This window comes from Dendronephthya gigantea, unplaced genomic scaffold (genome assembly GCF_004324835.1).
Source record: "Dendronephthya gigantea isolate DGI-Jeju-01 unplaced genomic scaffold, DenGig_1.0 000010F, whole genome shotgun sequence".
Taxonomy (NCBI): domain Eukaryota; kingdom Metazoa; phylum Cnidaria; class Anthozoa; order Malacalcyonacea; family Nephtheidae; genus Dendronephthya; species Dendronephthya gigantea.
In genome coordinates this window covers 770,598-793,992 of record NW_021163020.1, presented here as the reverse complement: position 1 = coordinate 793,992, position 23,395 = coordinate 770,598, and the positions used below count along the sequence as shown (strand labels likewise).

At 35.9% G+C, this 23,395-nt stretch overlaps 5 protein-coding genes across 8 annotated transcripts; 4 read left to right on the top strand and 1 right to left on the bottom strand.

Annotated features, from left to right (window-relative positions):
- Positions 1-573: 573 nt before the first annotated feature.
- Positions 574-2,748, top strand: LOC114518174 (vesicle-associated membrane protein 3-like). Its single transcript, XM_028538119.1, has 6 exons — positions 574-695; positions 1,444-1,486; positions 1,650-1,728; positions 2,000-2,079; positions 2,279-2,330; positions 2,408-2,748. Coding segments are annotated over exons 1-6 (279 nt in total). The 5' UTR covers positions 574-693; the 3' UTR covers positions 2,431-2,748.
- On the top strand, positions 2,740-7,771 carry LOC114518172 (forkhead box protein J2-like). Its single transcript, XM_028538116.1, has 6 exons — positions 2,740-3,852; positions 4,058-4,132; positions 4,390-4,470; positions 5,689-6,028; positions 6,125-6,702; positions 6,940-7,771. The coding sequence occupies exons 1-5, from the start codon at positions 3,517-3,519 to the stop codon at positions 6,691-6,693; spliced, it is 1,401 nt and encodes a 466-aa protein (XP_028393917.1). The 5' UTR covers positions 2,740-3,516; the 3' UTR covers positions 6,694-6,702; positions 6,940-7,771.
- A 484-nt stretch (positions 7,772-8,255) lies between these two features.
- Positions 8,256-13,383, top strand: LOC114517979 (WD repeat-containing protein 70-like). 2 transcript variants are annotated; one of them, XM_028537836.1, is made up of 24 exons: positions 8,256-8,341; positions 8,582-8,644; positions 8,862-8,915; positions 9,046-9,135; positions 9,254-9,336; positions 9,409-9,486; positions 9,571-9,630; positions 9,739-9,801; positions 9,885-10,025; positions 10,101-10,184; positions 10,284-10,360; positions 10,426-10,496; positions 10,588-10,655; positions 10,762-10,800; positions 10,877-10,976; positions 11,052-11,136; positions 11,227-11,293; positions 11,371-11,442; positions 11,834-11,934; positions 12,042-12,121; positions 12,198-12,317; positions 12,419-12,534; positions 12,634-12,677; positions 12,771-13,383. In XM_028537836.1, exons 1-24 carry the CDS (start codon positions 8,302-8,304, stop codon positions 12,859-12,861), a joined length of 1,887 nt encoding a protein of 628 aa, XP_028393637.1. In that variant the 5' UTR covers positions 8,256-8,301; the 3' UTR covers positions 12,862-13,383. The 2 variants fall into 2 exon arrangements, with proteins under 2 accessions (XP_028393637.1, XP_028393638.1); XM_028537837.1 differs by lacking the exon at positions 8,582-8,644 and having other exon boundaries at positions 8,306-8,341.
- A 78-nt stretch (positions 13,384-13,461) lies between these two features.
- Positions 13,462-21,310, top strand: LOC114517978 (phosphatidylinositol 4,5-bisphosphate 3-kinase catalytic subunit beta isoform-like). 2 transcript variants are annotated; one of them, XM_028537835.1, is made up of 19 exons: positions 13,462-14,701; positions 16,536-16,751; positions 16,863-17,039; positions 17,223-17,456; positions 17,556-17,606; positions 17,717-17,817; positions 17,913-17,997; positions 18,130-18,251; positions 18,390-18,533; positions 18,678-18,777; positions 18,878-18,946; positions 19,079-19,191; positions 19,409-19,518; positions 19,720-19,798; positions 19,903-20,076; positions 20,184-20,301; positions 20,412-20,566; positions 20,638-20,726; positions 20,811-21,310. In XM_028537835.1, the coding sequence occupies exons 1-19, from the start codon at positions 13,934-13,936 to the stop codon at positions 21,008-21,010; spliced, it is 3,105 nt and encodes a 1,034-aa protein (XP_028393636.1). In that variant the 5' UTR covers positions 13,462-13,933; the 3' UTR covers positions 21,011-21,310. The 2 variants fall into 2 exon arrangements, with proteins under 2 accessions (XP_028393636.1, XP_028393635.1); XM_028537834.1 differs by lacking the exon at positions 13,462-14,701 and adding an exon at positions 15,128-16,103.
- A 21-nt stretch (positions 21,311-21,331) lies between these two features.
- On the bottom strand, positions 21,332-23,352 carry LOC114517981. 2 transcript variants are annotated; one of them, XM_028537838.1, is made up of 2 exons: positions 23,185-23,352; positions 21,332-22,757 (listed from the first exon to the last, which is right to left on the bottom strand). In XM_028537838.1, exon 2 carries the CDS (start codon positions 22,740-22,742, stop codon positions 21,621-21,623), a length of 1,122 nt encoding a protein of 373 aa, XP_028393639.1. In that variant the 5' UTR covers positions 22,743-22,757; positions 23,185-23,352; the 3' UTR covers positions 21,332-21,620. The 2 variants fall into 2 exon arrangements, with proteins under 2 accessions (XP_028393639.1, XP_028393640.1); XM_028537839.1 differs by lacking the exon at positions 23,185-23,352 and adding an exon at positions 22,838-23,134.
- Between the last annotated feature and the right edge of the window lie 43 nt (positions 23,353-23,395).

Sequence of the window (23,395 nt, the reverse complement as noted above, 5' to 3'; positions counted from 1 at the left end):
TCGGTCCACAGTGGTGTGACTTGTGATCCTCAAGACCTCAACCGCAGTAAAATTGACAACGCGGAATTTAATAAACGGAAGTATTGATATAACAATGTAATTAACACGCAGTGCGCAATTTACTAAACACGCAGTATGGTTAGAATAATGCGCGTTGTAACTGAAGAAGGTTTTGACCTGAAAAGTCGTTATAGTGAGATTCAGATTTGACTTTCAGTACGGTTAGCTTTTGTTTGCCTATTGCATTCGTGATGGGTTTCTGATTGTCGCATTTGTTTTGTTCATGTTTCCACAAAGGTAGCGATGATCCAGTCTGACTGAACTTGGCTAACAAAATATTTAGGAAGACAAATCAGTTTATAAACTCAGTGGCCAACTCGCTGGAAGGTCAATATCAACAAGAAAACCTTCAGTCTGTTCCTATAGTAGAAATATTTCTAGACTAGCAAAACCTGTGTCTTAATGGTACTTGTATCTTTCGGGCCCCGCCCACAGTGAGTACCATCGACCAGGAATTATCACCCTCATTTCAATATGCATATTTTTATCAAATTCTTTATTGCATAGTTTCTTGTTTATTAATGTTATTAAGTGCTTTATATCATTAAACGGTCTAGTTAGTGAGCATTGGTTGTACGTTGCTGTATCGCTGTTGAATAATAGTCAAAAGGTGATCTGCAAGGTTGTTAAATCATGTAAGTTTGCTTGTTTTATGATGAACTTTGGTGTGAGGATCACTTGGCCTGAATATTGCACTCATATTTGTAATGCTTGATGAATATGTACAAAAATACTATAGAATCATGCTGACATTGACGTGGGCTTTAGAATCATCAGACAGACGATAAAAATAACAGCAGATATCTTTATTTTTACGTTCAATAATATGCCTAATTATGTGAAGCTGATCACAAACTTTCGTGGCCTTGTGGTTTAATTTAAATCTGTGATAATTGATATTACATACTAACTAGATATTGTCAGATATTATTCGCCGGTGGCAGGGCCTAATAAACATTCACTGAATTGTTGTTGCAAATATCGTGAGAGCTAGAGGCTTGGTTTGTTTTTAGGGAACACGCTGAAATGTTTCAGCGAACTTATAAATTCAATATAAGTTATGTAAGAGAGCCGGTTGCAGTCAATTCAAATTTGCAATCGGGTAGCGTGCTGCAAATAGTCACTTTTGGTATGTATGACCATCAGAACTCCTAAGTAAACCACATGCAATTTTTTTGCTAACTGTAAAAGTGAGTAAACTAAAACACAGGCAATTTCATATGCTTGTGGAGACCAGAACTCTGAAATATTATGCATGACATTTTCAGCGAAAGGTGTTTGTGTTCTTTATACGGTTCAGTTATCACAAACAAAAAATCTTCCATTGGTAATGTCGATGACAAGTGTCCTAGCTCTTAGCCTCTTATAATCTTGTCTTTGAAGGGAGAAAACCAGATTACTTGAAACACAACAACAAATGGATGAGGTAAATATTTGTAAAAGGATGCTATAAAGAGAAGATATAGCTACAATTGTTGAACAATTGCTATGGATGCAATCAAATATTTTGTATATCCTTTGAGTTCAGAGAATGTCATATCATGCAATTTTTTTTCATTATCAACGGTGATTATTTTTTCCACCTTCAGGTTGTAGATATAATGAGAGATAATTTAGACAACATAATAAAAAGAGACGATAAATTGGAAAAACTGGAAAGAAAATCGTGTAAGATAATTTGGTCTTTTTGGCCCGCGTGCAAGGGGAAACTTTATTTTAAAAACCGGATGGGGTGTCTCAGGCAGTAATGGCTAGTGCTGATAAAATTTACTAATGCAAACTCTTCTTCTATTCTCCCTTAAACTTTTTCAAAGAATAAACCATCCGCGAATAATTTTTTTCAACAGGCGTGCGTTCATTGACTTCGGCATTTCATTTTTTGCCCGAGTCCCTGAGGCAAATGGATCCTTTACTAAAAAAGTCAGTCTTTTTCCTATAGATCAGGTGAAAGAAGATGCAAAGATATTTAAACAAAGTGCTGTTGGCATCAAACGCAAAATGTGGTGGAGGAATCGAAAGGTATAGCGATAAAATACAAATCTTTTCACGCTTCTCAGTTTTCTCCGTTTATGACGAAGAAAAGTGATAATTTTGGGAACAAAGAAAATGCCACATTATCTTTTACGAACGGTCAAGAAACTGAACATATCTTCTCCCAAAGTCTACTTGAGAATGGTTTATCCTTTTTTATTTTGTTTATAATACACTCTCTTTATAGATGTGGATAATTCTTATTGTTGTTGTGCTCGTAATTATCGCTGCCATTGTTGGTAAGGACCATAATGAAATGTGTAAACGTTTATAGTTTTTGTGTTCCTAATTTTCGCATCATTCCACTCCTTTTTAGTTTGGTTTACAGCTTTGAAGTAAACTAAGTTGCTCTGAATTCCGTGAATCGGTGGTTAATTTTAGTTGGGTTTTACATAACACCTTCGGTGTTTAAATTATTTAAAACGGCTTACAGTCAACTGCAGAGTTTTTAGACCGAAATCACGGCTCCTTCACAATGAATAAGAAGGAAACAGTGAGCACGTCGGTAGCGTCCGTCGAAACTCTACGGACTATGATATGTAATTGTAGTGAGTAAACTCAGTTTAGCTTGTGCGAAGGTTGTGAGAACTATGGCAATGCATGCTTTTTTGTGGACATCGAGTGGCAATTTCATCTTGTTTGTCTTACATAATTAAGAATTTTTTTCTTCGACTGCTTTTTATAGACAGATTATATATCGCACCTGTATCAATTCGGCCCGATTTTTGATACAGGTCATATTGGGTAACAATCCAGGTATATATAAGCATTATTAGCCAGGGCGGTTATAACAGCAGGGGCAGGATGTGTGTGTGTTTTGGCGACTGTTTTGACCTTCGTCAAAATGCAATTGTGTCAGTAGGGTTTTAAAAAAAACCATTTAGTGGCTCACCGTGGCCCTAGTCCCTGTTGCGGCGAACCTCGGTCATCATATCGCCAGAGCGTTGTGTGACGTCAATTGGTTAGTATTGTTTGAAAAAAGAAAACCGGAATATCACAACAAGGGCGAATCCAAAGCAAGCGTTTTAAGTCAGTACTGGTTAAATTTTTCAATTCCCTAAGTTATAAAACAAACAGTTCCGCGCTAGAGATTTTACTGACAGTTTTTTAGTAAAATTACGTGATAACTATTTTGTACATAGCGTGTATATTCACGAGGAAATAAAATAAATTGTATCTTAGCATACTCACTTCAGTTTTGACCTTAAACACTAAAGTATCATACCAGCATCCTCTGCTCTGTGTCTGCATTGATTTTTCAAAAAATATATATATTGCTGAATAATGCGAATGTATCATATCGCAAGTGGAATATGAAATGATATTGCACGAAGAGACAAGATGATTCATTAACTATTCAAGTCATATCAACCACCCCCCGCAACGCTAGGTTGGCAAGGCCAGATTGGAGACGCCATTGCAAAGATGGCGGAATTAAACAGTAGTCTAACAGCTATGGATTGGCTCCCAAAGCTCAGTGTTGGCGGAGCGATGGGAAACGCCAATGGATGTGATAGTATGGGTCTTCAAAAACCGTCGTTGCGAAAAAGCCCTGGCTCTCCTGTTAATCCATATGCCACACTCACCGAACAAGAAGCCCGCGAACATCAATTGCGGGAAAACAAACCACCGTATTCTTACGCTAACCTCATCACATTCGCAATAAATAGTTCAGATAGCAAGAAAATGACTTTAAGTGAAATATACCAATGGATCTGTGATAATTTTCCGTATTATAGAGAAGCTGGAAGCGGATGGAAGGTGAGAATAATGTAAAGAAATTATGTAATGTATATCAGTACGATTGAACACAATATACAAATTCATCAAGTGCGTTCAAGTATAATATTCTGAATAATCAATTCTGTTATTGTGCTGTTGGATTCGGTTTGTTCACCATTTTATTTGAATATGTATTTGGCAAAATATTCCGTCGTCACCTACAATCTCTCGTGTTGTTTTATAGAACTCGATACGACACAACCTCAGCCTGAACAAATGCTTTCGAAAAGTTGCAAGAAGTAAAGACGATCCGGGAAAAGTGAGTGTTTTAACCAGAGTGGCCAACCATTTATACGATTTCCGATAACGGTATCACCTCTACCAACACATTTCCACATAACTATAATATATATCCGTCAACAACGTTATATTTCCCAATAGTAAACATTAATTTTAATTGTTTTTGTATCCCCAACAACACGTTAATTTGTCCCTACAAGTTTTCAAGCTACGTTACGTAGTGGATGTACGTGAATTAAAACGTATATAGAATAGTTGAATTTTATTTTTTGTAAGGGATCATATTGGGCTATCGAACAAAATCCCTCAGAGGATGTACTACAACCAAGACTCAGCCGTAAACGTGGCCCGAACGGGGTGAGTACAGAGTTCTGATTCTTTTTTATCAGAAAATATTAATCTTCGTTGCGAAATATTGGTCGAGCCGGTTACTATAGAGTACTGAGCAACTGTTGGACCGTAAAAAGACCACAAATTTCAATCGAAAAGCGGTTTTTTACTCATGTGGTTTATAAAATACCTGTTGACATTTAATATTTCATAAAGATTTAAAACCGCAAGTGAACTTCGTGTTATTGTTCAGTATTTACATTTTTGTGTCCGTGTATAAAATGGCCTCATCGACCACGAATTTTGAAATATAAATTCCCCATCGCGAGAAGATCTGTTACTATTTATGTGTTATGAATGTAAACAATCTTTTCCGATTGGTGTCTAGATACGTTCAAAATGGATTTACAATTCGATTATAAAAACCTTCACGAGCTTTGTTTTATCAGAGGATCGTGTGTAAACTGAGTATTTCACTTCTAACGAGAGAAGAGAGAATGTAATGCCTGAATATTTGTTACAAAAATGTTACAATTACGATTAAGAATGTTCCATTTATTGTCGAAAATATTGCAATTATTGTAGCAAGTGTTGCAATTTGCTAGTTTTAATGACGAAGAAACGATCTGAGGGAGGCACGTAAACTTTCAGACAGCTTTTCGTGCACTATATCATAGGCACGGGAAGGTGACATACTATTTCCGGCGTGATTTGAAATTTTTGGCTATTCAATTTTAAAATAGTTATCACATTCATATCTATTGCTTTTATCATATATATCTGTTCATATGATTTCTATGCTCACAGCTGCTGTTATACTATTTAGAATTTTTATTATTTCACTTTGGGTAATTTCACAAATTTGTTCATTGTTCGGAAGTACCCAGTAAATTATGTCATATCTCACATGCCTTCCAAGTATTATTGTCTGTATTGAATTATTTTATTATCAAAGAAACCGTTTACAATTTTTTAAGACATTGTTAACACAAGTTATTTATATAAATTTTTTTGGTACACACATTTGCAGCAGCTTTTTTGTTCTCATTATTATTTTTAATATGTATTATCATCATGAAGACAAGCACTGGGAAAAATATTTGGTATTTTAATAATTTACTTTAGAAGAGCCAATATATCTTTAGGGTAGGAACCTTCCTCAAGCTGTCCTGTGTTCCTTTAATGGGGTACTTCACTGCCATATAGATGCATTATCTCTTTATCTCATTAATTCTTTTCGTGTAGTCATTTGTTTATGGTGATGAAGATTGCCAATACTCACCTGGTGGTATGTCACAAGATGGTATGTCCCCAGACCTCTCACCTATGCATACCTCTCCGATACCATGCGCACCACTAAATCCCTCTCAGTCACCCTACGGCACCTCACCTTCTGCTGCATCACATATGTCCCCAACCAACAACCAACCTGGTAGCGTTCCATTCAACAACAATAACAACAACAACGTTGGTGAGCCCCCAACTAAAGTCATACCTGACATTAGTTTTGATGATTTAAGTGCATCATTTCGAAGTTTGTATAGATCAATGTTTGATGCAAGTCAGAACCAACAAAGTTTTGGTGGTAAGTACTAACACATCACATAAATTGATTCCTAAACTAGTAAATTAAAACTAACAAATGTGCATCACTGGAAGTAAAAACTCTGTGTCATTTAAGGTTCAAGCTCCTCCTCATCCAATCCAATAATCGGTGAAAATCCAAGCCTTGGTAACACAAGTACCAGCCAGCAGTCCCTAAGCTTGGTGCAAAGTCTTGAGACCTTGCTAGAGAGTATGAACTCTGGTAACTGGCAAAATGTTGACTGGGGACAGATGCAATCTGTTATGGAGAACATGCAAGGTTTAGATGCAAGCTCTTTTGGTGTTGACCCTGTCCAGTGGCAAGAACTGACTCAATCATTTAACCAGCTCCTTAATGCCCAAGGCATTCAAAGAAACTTTTTTAGCACTTCTAACCAATCATATTCAAGTAACAGTAGCAGCAGTCACTCAGGAAATAATTTTTCTGGTCGAAGTTTTTTGAATCTTTCACCAGGAAGTGGTGCTCATTTATCAGCGGGTAGTTTTGTCGGTTCTGGAAGTCCTGGTACAAGTGCTGGCTCATATCGTTCAACTGGTAGTGTCCCAGGAATTCGAGTGACACCACCAAGCTATAACATTCCAAGAAGAAATGTAATCGATGAAGAGGAAGAAGAAGACGATTTTGATTGGTCAACAATCATGTAGTTTTCACGGGTTAGTAACAGAGGCTGTCAAGAGGGGCAGGGGGGGGGTTGTAGCAGGGAAGAGGGCAAAATACCCAGGTCCAGGAGTACTCATAGGGACCAGGGCCTGTGTCATGTTGGGAACAAGTTGACATATGTTTCTTAAAATGGCCAAAATTAGATTAGAGCTGCATATCAATGATTGATATCAATAATTGGGTTGGTTGATATCATTGTTTCTTCATAAATGATAAAGTTTTCTTTTTAGGGTTGTTTCCTGTGTGTATATAACTTATTCTCTAATTGGAATTAACTGCACCAAATGTTGATTTGGCTAACACGCAATATTTGCACGTTCAAAATAACGCGAAACTGTGCTGAAGATGCCATGAAAATATGAAGTCGTGGGAAGATTCATATTTAAAACAGAAAATCAAGACCGGCTCTGTTTACAAATCTCATTACGAGAAAGGTCATACGGTATAGTTTGTGTTATTATAGCCAATTATGTGCGTGCTTTCATTTAAAACACTGTAATATGGCTTCCTGGGGTTAAAACCTTTATGTATGGTATTAATCCACTGGAAGATAGAAGGATGTTCAGTCTGAACGACGTTCTACCTTCCTGGCTTCCAGTATCAACTAATGCTCATCGATTTTGAACTGACTTTGTATTACCATTGGCGTTGATGTGAATCTTACTCTTTAGTTGTAAAGTTTGTATATTTATTGCGAAAACAATGTTTTTTATGACCGAGTTGATCTTGGTACCAAGTTGAACTTGATAGTGATTTCATAAATAAATAGGATCTGAATACGCTTTGTTACAAAAACGTTGCTGAAATTGATAAAATACGCGAGTCTTGATGCGTGAACAGTTGCAATAAACACGACGTATTCAATAACTTGCAAAAAATCCCAGTTTTTCAGCTGCCAGTTGACTGTGAATTACTATCTTTTGCCTATCAAACTCAAAGCGCATTCATGTAACTATTTGACACCCATCCTAGTCTTTTTAGATTTTACAATGAAGTTGTACTGAACTGTTAGTGTATTATAATAATAATAGTTTTTGCAACATATGGATTATTTTCGCTAGATTTGTAGCGTTCTGTATTTGTCGATGAAAGTTTTTTTGCTCTACTATGACTGAAAATAAGAACCGAAGAGTATTACCTCTGCATGGCACCACGCGACGTTGGTGATACCGACCTATGGTATGGTATATTTGACCAGTCTTATGATTCTAATCACCCAGTCAAAAATGAATTGAAATAGTTTAAAAGGTATGAAACAAAATGACACAAAAAAATAGTCGAAGGTCGGTGATATTATCGGGGTATATGCATGGCATGTATGAAGTATGGTCGGGAGCAGATCGCTCAGTGCTTGCAACTTGCAAGTATGGTCGAGTACCAGAAGTTGGAGATACCAACTTCTGGTGGTGCCTTAGATGTAGTGTGGTTGCTGCTGGCTTACCACATGTGAGATTTTGGTTATTGTACATCTCACTTCTCTTGGTCTGGAGTCTCTAGACTGCCTCCCCCCCTAATAAGTTTTGGCTTTTGCTCTGTCCCCCCCCCCTAGTACTTCGCTTGGAATTTTGGATTTTGGAAAACGAGAATCAACAATGGAGGAGGAAGATTTGGAAGAAATGAAACAGTTGCGAGGTAAGATATTTGACTGATTATGTGCTAAAGTTAGACCACATATTATTACATATATATCGTATGTAAATGCATTTACACATGTTAGTATGAACTGAATATGTATCTGATCGTAATGATAGTAACCGTAGTGTATTTATTTATCTTATTTAAAAGATGGTAAAGTTACTAAAGTAGCACTGTATGACTTTTATAAACTGTAATAGTTTAATTTGATTGTGAAGATTGTATGTTTTGCTGTAGAAACGAAGCAAAAGAATGTGCCTTCAAATGTTGTATCACAGCAGTCACCAAGTTCTTCCAAAGGTATTAATGTGACATTGATTATCATCACTGGGGAATTTAATGACATTTTAGTAGAGTTTTCTCAGTAGAACTAGAAAGATGCCTGTATGATGCTTATTGACGTACAGAATAGTGTAAAAATATGATAGGCTGTGTTTGATAATGATTGTCAGCCAAGCCAAATGGGTAGTGCAGTATTATGGGTCCAACATTTTTTAAATTTCATCTTCATTAATAGAACAAGATGGAAATGCAAAAGGAGTTGAATCCTTAATGGGATTTTCTGGCTTTGGTAAGTTTTCTTTAAAGTGTTCACAACTTACAAGTGAAAAGAAAGAAATAGGCATAAAATAGTTCCTCTTGTATGTATAATTATAAGGCAACTATATTTGATCTCTGTTCCTCGTTCCTAATTAAAACAGGAAAGAGAGCTCGACAGTTTGATATCAGTGAAATGATGGCGATAGCAAAAAGAAGAGCTGCTGATGTTGCTGAAAGTTCACAATCTAAAAGTATAAACAATTATTCAACACTATGTTTTTTATTCCATGAAATAATTACTCAAAATGCTCAAAATCATTACAATAGAGAGGGGTTAAAATAATACTGTAATTACAACTTTTTTGTAAGTTGAAGATGAGGATGAGAGTGATGATGAAGCTCCATTTGTCATAATGCCACCAGGAAAAGCTACATCTGAAAAAAATGACAAGGTATCATTTCTTAGTTTTAGATGTAATTAGACTGAAATAGTTTAGATTGTAAAGTTATTTTTTTTCATTCAGAGTGCTAAAGAAAGTGGAAAACAAACTAAAGATAGTGATGATGAGGATGATGATAATGATGATGGAAGTGACAATGAAGTAATGAAAAGTAGCCAAATTTCTGGGATTGTTTGAAATTTTTAAACAGTTGCATAATTATATGTACTGTCTGTATTATTGTAGAGCATGGAGTCATTCATACCTTGTAGTCATGAAATAACCCTGGAACATGGTGCAAAGACTGTAAGTTTGTTGAAGTATAAATTGTTACTGAAGTGTGTTTTAATTATAGGCACTACTACAACTACTTGCCATGAAAGTCTCACATCATTTTTTCTTTTTATCTCCAAGGTTTCTGCTTTATCACTGGACGCAAGTGGTTCCCGAGTAATATCTGGAGGACATGACTATGATGTATGTATAACAATTAATTTAACTGTGTTTTAATTGCATGTAGTCTCTTTCATTCTCCAATCATTTGTATCTCATTTCAATAGATCAAATTTTGGGACTTTAATGCAATGGGTGCATCATTATCTGCATTCAGAAACATCCAACCTTGTGGTTGTCATCAAATTCGTTCATTGGAGTACAGCTCAACTGGAGACACAATTCTGGTTTGTTCTGGGAATGCCCAGGTAGGCATTAGGAACTAACTAGAATTTTATTCAGATATACTGGGTATCATAAAATCCTTTTGATTCATACTTTAGGCAAAGATTTTGGACCGTGATGGATTTGAAGCTTATGAATGTGTGAAAGGATATCAATATTTATTTGACATGGCTAAAACAAAGGTGCCTCCTATATTGTTTGTTGTATCTCTCCTTTGGAATAATTTTATCTTGTATAATGTTTCTTTTCTCAATAATTGACTATTTTGCTAAACCTCATAGGGCCATGTTTCCATGTTGAACGGTGGTTGTTGGCACCCTAAGGATCGTGATAAATTCATGACGTGTGGCGATGATGGGTAAGGCTGAAAATACATTGGATTATTGTTGATATCTTTTGTCTTATTTTATTTCATATTTGTAGTACAGTAAGACTATGGGATGTAAACACACCAAAGAAAAATATTGATGTACTGAAAACAAAGAGTATCCAAGGTAAATTGTATTTTTTTTCTATTTATAAGCTTTTAAACATGATTTTCCCAAATTTCCCCAAACAGTCTCAGATATAAACATTGTAATTCAGGTAAAAAGGCCATACCAACTCACTGTGCGTACAGCAAGGATGCAAGATATATCATTGCTGGTGTTCAGGTATGCAATACAAACATTTATCAGCCATTTGGTAGTCTTTACTGTTTTTCACGCTTGCCAAATGCTCAGGTATTGTAAAATAAGTTCACATGTTTTTGTTTTCTAGGATGGAACGATTCATGCATGGGACACAAAGAAACCTTTTGTGAGTGAATTTCCATGTCTAGAAATTTTTTTTAAAATGAAAATATTGTAATGTACATTCTTTCATTTGAGTGAAGGTCCATCCTACATTTTTGATCAAGAATGCTCACACAAATGGAAGTGATATTTCATGTCTGAAATTCTCATATGACAGCAATATCTTTGTTTCAAGAGGAGGTTGGTTAGAATAATACAGTTAAATTCCAGCTCATAATTACAGTCCTAGTTATACTCCAATTAACATTTTCTCAGGAGATGACACAATAAAACTCTGGGATCTTAGAAACTTCAAACGACCAGTGAATGTTGCGCTTAACCTTCCAAATGCTTTCCTGACGTGAGTAGATCTATGCAACCACCGCACTGAATTGAAGAAGTAAAAGAAGAGCTTTTTTATAGGTTCACGACTGTGTTTTTTCTTTTGTAGGACAAGTTGTTTCTTCAGTCCAGATGAGAAACTTATAGGAACAGGAACGTCTGTACGGAAAGGACAGGTCAGCAGTCATTAGCACTGACATGTTCGGTACCTCCGATGAGCTCATTATATACTATATTGCGCTGAAATTTTTAGGGAAATGGGAAATTGGTATTCTATGAAAAATCGACGTTCAAGAAAGTGTACGAGTATTCGGTCACAGATTCTGTAAGAATGCTTTTCTTCAAACATTTTTATCTTTCATTACGTTTTAAGATACAGTTGCCAGTTGGCCTGTGAATTCCAACGAAGCGTGTGTCCTCACTCCTCCTCGTGTGTCCTCACTCCTCCTCGTGTGTCCTCACTCCTCCTCGTGTGTCCTTACTCCTCCTCGTGTGTCCTCACTCCTCCTCGTGTGTCCTCACTCCTCCTCGTGTGTCCTCACTCCTCCTCGTGTGTCCTCACTCCTCCTCGTGTGTCCTCACTCCTCCTCGTGTGTCCTCACTCCTTCTCGTGTGTCCTCACTCCTCGTGTGTCCTCACTCCTCCTCGTGTGTCCTCACTCCTCCTCGTGTGTCCTCACTCCTTCTCGTGTGTCAGTGTTTTTATTTTCTCTTCAGAGTGTTGTGAGCTGCATGTGGCACCCGAAAATCAACCAAATCTTGGCTGGTTGTGGAAATGGAAAAGTGAAAGTCTTCTTTGATCCACAACGAAGTACAAGGTAAATGAGATTTTCCTTTTAATTGATTCACAAATGTTGAAAATATTAAAGATCAGCCTGAACTAGATCAAGTATTTTCCACCGAAACGATTGTCAATTTTTTCCAGGGGGGCGATTATGTGTGTTTCAAAAGCAAAGAAGAAGAGTGAAACTCGTGAAATGAAACTCCCACCAAGGATTATTACACGTATGCTATTTTCTAAGAAATACTGCTAATCACCAGTATACGACAGCATCACTATAGTCGCATTTCTCGTTTTCAGCCCATGCTCTTCCGATGTTCCGACAGAACCAAGGTGGGGCCACGATGAAAAAGGTGAAAGATAAAGAAAGAGCAGATCCGATTAAGTCAAGGAAACCTGAAACTCCATTGACTGGTGCTGGTACGTCCTTCACAACGATTATTATTTAAAACAAGCAATTTTATTGCAGTCCTTCTCACTGGGCATTAATTAAACAATTTATTGTCATTTCATATTTTTAGGAAAAGGAGGCCGTGTTGCATCTGGGATCAGTTTATCACAATTTGTTTCTAAGAATTTGGCCGTGAAGAATCTCGATGACTCGAATCCTCGGGAATCTATCCTTCGCCATGCCAAAGTATGTGTTGCGTATCTGGATGGAATACATCCCTACAGAATTTTTAGATTCGTGCGATGCTTTCCAATTCTTACTTCCGTGTGTCTTGTATTTTTGCAGGAAGCTGCTGAGAATCCTTTCTGGGTGAGCCCCGCTTATTCCAAGTAAGTATTCGTTGTGATACTTCATTGCATGTCTTTCAAACCATCGGCTCCGTTATCCATTGAATCCTCAATATCAATTGCATTGTGTTTTAGAACTCAGCCGCGGACTATTCTTGCTGAAGAAGATGAGGAAGAAGATGAGGAAAACGAAGAGAGTAAAGCGAAGAAATTAAAGCTTTCATAAAACGCCAGGTAAATAAATAGGGAGGCGCAATTGATTGCAGTGACGAGGACTCTTGAAGGAATTGGACAAACATTGTAAGTTCTTATACCAACAACTTGTCATGCAAGAAAGAGGAAAGGATCGCGAACATTTTAAGCAGAACTTAAATTATTGGTAACAATGATTCGTAAGGATGAACACCTCTGGATGGAATACCTAAGACACTCGCAAAGAATCGTCATAGGAGCTGGTTGGTATATCCACGGTATATCGAATTCCCAGTGGGAGGAGTAACCACTTTACCGATACCTCATTGAATCATCCAACTTCTAAAAATCCACTATGATCAGTGAATCTACACGAGGTAGCTCACACTTTTGAGGAAAATATAAAACATTACGACTCCTGTGGGTGAAATGTTGCGATTTTCTCTAGAACAATGAACAGTATAGATTAAATGTGCAGATATGATTAAATAACACTGTCATATTTACATATCCAGGCACTTGTGACACAAACAAAACACGCCTTTATTTTATGTCACTGCGTTTCCTTTGCATATTTGATAGATATTCTTTCACGTCCTCTATACACAATATTAGCAGTTATAAATATCCTACTTTTTAGGTTCTATTTACAGAAGAAGTCGTTGGGTTTTTTAACTTGCGTATAACTAAGACGTTGTACCGCTGTTCAACGATTGCCAATGTCTCTCGCGTATCAATCATAACAAGGTTTATTAGTAAGTACCTGCGTGACAGAAGCGTTTACTTGTGTCACCGCAAGAGTTCAAGGTACAAGGAACATGACCTTGTTCAATCACGCCAGATATCGTTTCTCGAGTTCTTGAAAACACGTGCTGCTAAAACGAGGCTAAGACAAAATGAAATCTGATCGTGGTTAGGAATTTAGATTGTCACTGGGTTTACTTTGTCGGGTCAAGCGTGTCGGGTTTAGCTCTCCAATTACACGGAAGTTGCTTGTTCTTGTGAGTTATATATGCGATTGTGATTGCACAAATACGCTTGTTTTTTACTCGTTCTTTCAATTCACCGTATTTTGGGATTGAGGAAGAGGAATTGCTGGGTCCACAATGCCACCAGCCGCTTTCTTTGGCTGGACATCGCCGAATTTACCGAAAGAACTGACAGTGGATTGCTTCCTACCAACTGGCGTACTGGTTCCCCTGCAATGCAATGTTGACGCAACTCTGGCCGAAATCAAGACGAGACTGTTTGAAACAGCGCAAAACTACCCGCTTTTCAACCGTCTTGAAGCAAAAACGAATTACTGGTTTCTTTGCATAAATGAGAAAGGAAAAAGGGAAACATTGTTGGATGAAAGTTTGAAGCTCACAGATGTCAAGCCATTCCGTCCTGTGCTAAAACTTCTCGAGAAACATGGAGACGACAAAACTGACAGCAAAATTGACGCAAAAATTAAATTTCTAATGCGACAAACGCCAGCGGAACTTGAAGGAAAACAAAACGAAGAAGTAGATAGCTTCAGACAAGATTATTTGCGGATAACTCTCAAAGAATCGCGTGAAAGACGAAAGTCTAGCTGGGAAAAGCGTGCTATGGCAACGTATCCAACTGATATCTGTGAGGACCCGCTCCCTGAACATGTTTCAAAGAAACTACGAAATGGTAAATTCGATCTCATCGTGTATCTACCACCTAGCGATGATTTTGAACGTCTTGATTTGCCGATTGGTACGAATACGTCCGATGCCATTTTTATATTCAGACAACGTTCAGAGGGACGAAAAAAAGCCATTCCAAACGACAATGATTACGTACTAAAAATAGTAGGAAAGGATGAATATTTGTTGAGAGATGTTAACCTGGAATATTATAAGGTTTGTATATTGGTACGTGGCATGTGCGTGTTTATTGAATAATGAATAACCTTGTTTTAATCCATTGTCATTGAATTTACCTGCTTTAAAATACTATTATTGTGCATGCAATTAAATAACAATTATAATGGCAATGTGTCCTGATTTATACAGATCTACATATTAAATTTATATCTAGTTTGTTACTAAATTGATATCTAGTTTTGCTGCAATTTTCAATGATATTTATTGAATATTATGTATCGTATTCCTGACACTTCCTGCTTGAAATTATGCCAACATTATTCGGTGACATGTGGGCTGAGTTCTCAAATACCATTTCTTTTCTTTGTCTAAAGAAAAGAAACGAAAACTGGCATCGCAGGCTTTGATATGAAGCTTCCATGAGAACAATAATTTCCCTCTCAAACTCATCATTTTAAAAAAACGTCAGAACGTCACTAAAATTAGCGCTGCAGAACTTTTGCATTTCGATGAGGTCATTTTTATATCTTGACTGAGGGAGGGGAGGGTCCGTAGCTGATTTGTTCCAAGAAGACAAACACGGAAGAAGAAAGAGTTCTTCCGCTTCAGAGGTATTCAACTAGTCTGATGGTATAAATCATCTTCTAAGTCGATAACCATGGCTCCCGCTATGGATTTTATCGAATGGAACTCTTGCGCAAAAGTCGAAGTGAACTGTTTTCTACCAACTGGCGTTTTAGTACCAATAATTTCCACTGTAAATACAACATTAGCCGATATAAAGAGCCAGCTGTTTTACGAAGCTCGAGCGTATCCTTTGTTCAAGAAATTGCTGGCTCCAACCACGTACAGCTTCGTCTATATCAGTAGTAAAGGCAAGAGAGAAACGTTAGAAGATGAGAGATTGACGCTTCGCGATGTCAGACCCTTTCGTCCATTCCTAAAACTGGTCGAACGGCAAGGTGTTCGTGAGAAAGAAATACAAGACTCCAAGATAAAATTCCTTATGGGCAAGCAACCGAGAGAATTTGATGCAACGGACGACATGCAGATATCGTTGTTTCGTTCAACGTACAGCAACATTGCTTCGAAAATTTCTAGTGAAAGAAAGCAAAAAGAATGGGATCGTCGTTCCATGTGTGCATATCCTCCAGATTTGTATGATTCTGTTGAAAATATACCAAGACATGTCACATCTAAACTAATCGATAATACATTCATTATCTCGATATATAAACTAATCGACCCACATAATAAGGACGATACGCATGATTTTCACGCTCATCGTGACTGGAAAGCTGTCGATGTGCTGGCAAAAGCTTTGCAAATCAGGGCCGAAAAGCTTAATCGCGGGATTGATGATATAACTAATTTTACTTTGAAAATAAAAAGAAAGGAATCATTTTTGTTGGGAAATTACCCTCTATTGCAGTACAAGGTATTATGATGTACTTTATATAGAATGATTTGCCAGTACGCTTATGTTTGTACGATTAATCAATAAGCGTCTCTTAAGAGATTATCTGATTAAAAGAAACAAATCATAATTACATAATATGTAAACAGAATGTACAAATACAATATTGAATAACAATGGAGGGAATTGCGATATCTCTTAGTACTCTTGTAGATTTAAACAGATATTGCAAAAGGTATAATATGAAATCAGTATTTTTAGGGTAAAGTTTGTATTTGGGTAAAAACACAATTTTTTGCCCCAAATTTCTTTAAACAAATACTGTTATGCTGCAGAAATTATTTATTATGATAGCTGCTAGATACCAATATAAGCAGATAATATTGCTATTATTTTACCGGTGCTATATATAAAGAGGAATCTATGAAATAAATTGATATGTTTCCCTTTTAGTATATCCGTGACTGTATTACAAAGGACATCAAGCCAGAATTATCCGTTGTTCCGAAGAGTACATTAAAGGTGGAAGATTATGCGCCAATGGTTGCAGAGGCTACATCTCCTCCTCCAATACCACCAAAGGCATGTCTCACTGTTTGGGATATTAACGCCAGATTCAAGTTTAAGATCACATCAGCAACAAATATTTCAATTGAGGCTGGAACTGAGGTATGTGTAATTCTTTTTCAATTTTTATCATAATCAATCAACAGGCCTAGGTAGTTAAGTGAGTTATTAGCCAAAGCAAAGTAGCTTATGAACATATTCAATCTGAATTAGATTGGAGTTCGTGCTGGTTTGTACCATGGAAGTATGTTGCTGTGTCCCATTAAATGCTCAAGGGAAAAACAAGGACCGTCGCCAGTGTGGAATGAGTATCTTGAATTTGACATTGAAATGTGTGACATTCCACGAATGGCAAAACTCTGTCTTACAATTTATGCCAAAAGAAAGAAGGTATGGATTTTTTATGCAATCAAATGTATTATTAAAAGTTCTGAAACATTAAATTAAAATGGTAGCTGTACCGCCGAAAAATCACAATTACAAAAATAAAAAAATATCTTGGTGAATGGTAACATTTGACGATTTGCATGTGATAAATATAGTTGCTAAAAACATTTGCAAATGTTTATCTAGGACAGCAAGATACCTCTGGCCTGGGTCAACATGACATTGTTTGATTTCCGGAACTACTTAAGACAGGGTGCAATTAAACTCCATGCATGGCCAGTGAAGGATAATCTTCAAGATATTAATCCGATTGGTACGGTTGTGTCAAACATTAATACCAGCACTTCTCCATGCTTGTTAATTGAATTCACACAATATGCAAAGCCGGGTACCAGTGTGGTTTATCCACCATTTGATAAGGTGAGTTAAGGGATAAAATGTTCGAAGAAATCCACTTGTGTTAAATCCACTTATGAAAATTAGGATACAGAAATTATTGTCTGCGTTTTGTGCCCGTAGGTTCTTGAACTGGCATCAACCCTGGCAGTAAATGAGAAGAATGACATATTTGTAAGTTTTTGTTTTCATTTTCCCACAGAATCTACATCGTTTCTATATCCGGTATATGGGTATCTAATATACTATATCTAATTTATATCTTATTCACTGACTACATGCAGAGAGCTGGTGAGAAAACGAACATTGATTTGCAACTGCTAACTCAACGTGAACCTTTGGCAGAGTATACTGAAGAGGATAAGCACAAAATATGGTTTTTCAGGTAGTATATATATTCTCAATATCTCAGATAAATTGCAGTTTTATCCATTTGTCAGTTCAATGTAGGAACAATATTATGTTATACTTCAATTTCAGATTTGAATGCCGTGATAACTTTCCAAACTCATTACCAAAGGTTTTGTTGAGCATTCAGTGGAATCTTCATGAGGATGTTGCAAGGGTAAAATTACTAAAGCTTTTCATTTCCAATGTTTTCCATTTTTTTATAAACAACTAAATACAAACTTGTTTTATTAATTAGAATCACGAATATTATTTGGTCAATACAACTATGGTATGTCTTCCATTTCAGATGCATGCCTTACTTCAATGCTGGCCTCTCATTCCCCCAGAACAAGCCCTGGAGTTGCTTGATTACAAATACCCTGAGAAGGAAGTAAGAGAATATGCAGTGCGATGCTTGGAAGAATTCTCGTGAGTTTCACTTCTTAACATAGTTTTATAAATATATTTGCTATTTATGATAATAGATATTTGAATTTCACCAACTTGAATATACTGTATATTTTCTGTGTAATTATGCAGTTGTAATGGTTGTTAATTTATTTCTAGTGATGGCCAGCTTCACCTGTACTTACTTCAGTTGGTTCAGGTGTTGAAGTATGAGGCATATTTGGATTGTCATTTAGCCAAATTTCTTCTAAAGAGAGCTTTATGGAATAGGAAAATTGGTCATTCTCTGTTTTGGTTGTTGAGGTATATAATTTTGCATAATTTGCTCCAAAAATTTGTGTTAAGCCACTTAATAAAGCAAAAAACCTGTATAGAAGATAATAGAAGAAGTGGAAATCTTTCTATCTATTTCAATAAATCTCAATTGACATTGTCTTATTTTTAAAGGGCTGAAATGCATGTACCAGAAGTCTCAGTTCGGTTTGGTTTGCTACTTGAAGCATATTGCAGGGGATGTGTTGCACATATGCCCTCATTATCCAAGCAGGTAAAAATAGGAAAAACCATTTGACTCTTAAAAACACAATACAAAGTGCACTACTTGACATAATTTCAGATATTTTTATCAAGATATATTATTGTTTTAGGTTGAAGCAATGAACAAACTCAAAGCTATTACAGAACTATTGCAGTGTCAAGCTTTAAAGAAAGCAGAGGTATTGAACAGAATGTTACCACCCAAAATATTTAGACAAATGTGAATTTGCTTTATACATCTGACATAGTATACAGCTGTGTATGGATAAATGAAAATGAATAAGAAATATTTTCTTCTTTTTTTAAAATAGAAAGAGAAATGTGTTGAAACTATGAAAGAATGCTTAAAACAGGTTACTTTTCGTGAGGCCTTCTCTGACTTTCATTCTGTTGTTGATCCTGCCTGCAAGTTGAAAAGCCTCAGGTAACATATCTATGACTTACTAAAAAAATATGTTAACTGAGTTATTCTGATTTAACTTAGCATCATCAAATGTGGTATAACAACTGCCTAAAATAGACAAAACACTTCTCAACGTTTCGACCTGTGGGCCTTCGTCAGGAAAGTCAGTTCCCTGGTTATATTGAGTTATTCTAATTGTTTATCTTTTGATTTATTGTTTTTCTTTTGTATTTTCCAGAGTTGAGGATTGTAAAATGATGGATTCTAAGATGAGACCATTGTGGATGGTTTATGAAAATGATGATGAAATGGGAGAAGCGACAACTTTAATTTTTAAGAATGGGGATGGTGAGTTAACATACATACATACATAATTTATTCAAGATAACATTCACAACAATCTTGAACAGGAAATCGTGAGGTTAACCCTATACTATGACAATTCCCCCAAAAAATAACTTAACTAATTAATAATAAGTTAACTGGTATTAAAATTTTTTGTGAATGAATATTCCTATCATTCATCATGATTTTATAATCCTGTTAAAGATCTCCGCCAGGACATGCTAACTGTGCAAGTCTTCAGAATCATGGATACTTTATGGCAAAGAGAGGGTCTTAATCTTGAGTGAGTAATAATTTATACTTCAAAATATAAATGAGGTTTTTCACCTTGTTATTAACTTGTCATTTGCGAGGGAGGGTATGATATGTATTTGTGTGTTTTATTAGAATGACACCTTATGCTGTTTTACCCACTGGTGATAAGATTGGGGTTATTGAGGTTGTTACAAACGCAACTACACTTGCGAACATCCAGAAAAAGGAAAAGGGTGTGGTCAGGGGTGCTTTCAAGAAAGCAGTTTTATTGGATTGGCTGAAGAAGAAGAATAAAACAGATGAAGAGTGAGTTTTGTAATTTATTTACTGAATACATACATTTAAGAACATTAATTTGCAACAATCTTGAGTATATTTACGAAATTCGTTTACTAAAATTTCCTTTTTCTCAGGTTGAAGCGTGCTGTTGAGACCTTCACCATGTCATGTGCGGGTTATTGTGTTGCGACCTATGTGTTAGGTGTTGGTGATCGGCATAGTGATAATATTATGGTGAAAGATACTGGACAGGTATTCAATCTTAAATACTTGTATTCAATCTTAAATACTCGTATTCAATCTAAAAAAAAGCCAAACCATTAGCCATTTTTCCTTAACTATGATCTCTTATGGTTTTTTAGCTTGTCCATATAGATTTTGGGCATTTTCTCGGAAACTTTAAAGTGAAGTTTGGTGTGAATCGAGAACGAGTACCATTTGTTCTTTCACGTGATTTTGTTTATGTCATAACCAATGGTCAGAAATCTGATGCTGACAAATGTCCTGAATTTTTAAGGTTAGTTTAACAAAGAAATAAAAAATGTAAAAGCAAATTCCACCTCATTAATTGTTTATTATTTTTTTTAGATTCCGAGATATATGCGAAAAAGCATATTTGATCTTAAGAAAACATAGTTCTCTATTCATCAATCTCTTTGCTATGATGCTTTCAACAGGTTTGATACTTGTCTTGTCTTACAAAAACAAAGAAGTAGGATATATTCTCCAGAATTGATGGCTAATATTTTTTAAAACTTTAGGTCTTCCAGAACTTGGTTCAGTCAAAGATATTTCATATCTTAAAAAAACTCTCGGTTTGCGAATTGGAAAAATGAATGCAGAAGAGGAGGAGAGAGCTGCCTTAGAAAAATTTCGAAAGAATTTTGATGAAGCATACAAAAATAGTACTAGCACAAGTTTGAATTGGGCCATCCACAATTGGGCGAAGGATAATAAATAGAAATGACAGCAGAATGAATCAATAGAATGAATGTGTAAATGTAGACGTAGTTTGATAAGTAATCTGAATTGGGCATTTGCCTATTTTAAATATTTTAAATAATAAATTTTCTTATAGAACCTATAGTTAGTGTGTGTGTGAATGCAACATTATTTGTCAGGCCCACCCTACAATATATGATGTGACAAATTATCTGATAAATAACCTTAATGTTAATAAAAAAATGTCTCCTAAAAAAAAGCAATTGTAACGACTAACGTTTTATTTTGAATCTCATTTGTTCACAATAAATACAGTGAAGTAAAAATAGAAACTTTACACTCAAACCTTAAAATATATCCATTTACTTAACATTTAAGAAAAAAATTGTAATAATTTTCTATCTTTCACCACAAATTATTATTCCTCAACTTTTTAATTTGTGTGATTTCAGGTGAAATTAAAGAAATAAAGATTTTTAGACTTATCAAGAGTAATTAAAAGTATTGTAGCTGAATATTTAATATCCAATGATAAGATAATTCCTTTTATCAGGACTATCAAATGAGCTATCAATGGTTTAAAATTGATTGTTATTTCCATCTAGGTTTCTGTAAAAAGTTAGCAGTAGCTAACTAGGAAGCATTTTCCAAAATGTGTTCTGGTTACATATTCTTCTATTAATACTGGTAAGTGCATTTTCCAACTTATTTCTCCACTTCAATGCTTCTTTCTTTTTTTTAAGAGCCAATTTTAATTGCTGCTTTTCATATGCTTCTTTTTGTCTCAGAGCAATCTTTAATTGTTTCATTGCAATAGCCTTCTTTCGTTTGCGGTCCATTTTAATTTGTTTCTTTTCAAATTTTCTATCCAATTGCACTCTGCAGTTTGTGTTTGGTGTTATCTTTCTAATCTTTTCACTAGATGTGTCATTTACCTTTGGTGTGCTGTGGAATAATCGGGGTTTCCTCTTCTTTATATAGTTTGCCTGTTCGAACATAAATGGGATAAATTGTTTGCGGTCTCTCTTGGGCCTTAAAGACAAAGACTTTATTTTGTCCCGGTCATTTCTTGTGTAAAGAATTTGCAACTGTTGAACTGTTGGCTCAATCGAAACCAGTTCAACAATTAATTCTTTCTGTTTATCCTGGTCTGTCAAAATTTTATTGTCAACATTATTGTTAAGCTCCTCCTCAAGTGAAGTTGATGCACTGTCTTCAATTGGGCTCCTACTAGATGCAATACTACATGGCGGAGTTAAATCTAGTTCAACGCCACTGCTATTTCCACTTGTAAGTGGTATTTTTACTTCGCACTCAACTGGCTGTGTAACTCTTCTCCAGTATAACGTAGAGTCATTGTCAATTATGCCGCTTGTTGCCGTATCATCATTCTCTATTGTGCTTGTGATTGGCAAGTCCAAAAACAAGGACTTTGTCATATTCAATGTTTGTGGAGCAGGTTCATGTCCAGTTTGGTTGGAACAATCTGAACTGTCCTCTTTACTGTTAGGTAAGACTGGATCAGAAACGGATACATTCTTATTCTGGCTGTCACTAATAAACTGAATCTCCAAGACCTCATTGCTTGTAATATTTGATGATAAACCTTGTTGGGTATCACATCCACAATTCTTATCTTTACGTGGAACATCTTGCAAACAATTTTCAAGTAAAACAACCAACTTATTCTTTTTTATGGATTGCACAGAGTTAGCACACTGTTTCATGATTTCCTTGCTTGTGGTAGACATTCTTTTATTGTAAATCTAAAAAAGGGACACAAGAAATTTAACCCTTTCTATCTTTGTTCAAGAGGATGTAGTAGTATTTCAAAATATCAACATACTGGTTTTCAAAGACACTGCACCCGTCTGGGTAGAGTTTTGACCAGCTCGTCTGTTGAAGATGTTTATTCTTTTATATGTAGTTTCTTGCCGCACGTGACGGAAAGACCCCCGAGGGAAACTCGACCGGAAAACAAAAGGGTAACGAAAAAGCTTCACAGTGTGTGCATTTTCGTACACATGGAGTAAATATTAGACGCTTCAGATACACTATAAAATTCTATAACGAATGATGTTATTTAAAATAACACCGGGCGATCGGAAGGGTGAAAATTTTTGAACCAACTTTTCATTAATATGAAACCATGCTCTCAAACTGCATATAATATCGTTAGTAACAAACACTTACCAAGTAGATGATTGTGCTATCTGTTTTGTTCTCTCATCGACTTGTGTGATTTGGGGGGAATTATAAGGACGGTGGAGTATATTATTATTCCCTTTGAACAGTAAATATGAATATTTTTGTGATTTTGTTGCGAGATTTGTGGCAGAGTATTAAAAGAATCGATTAACAATTTGCAAAGTACATCCGGGAATTCTCATTTTCTTAATTTATG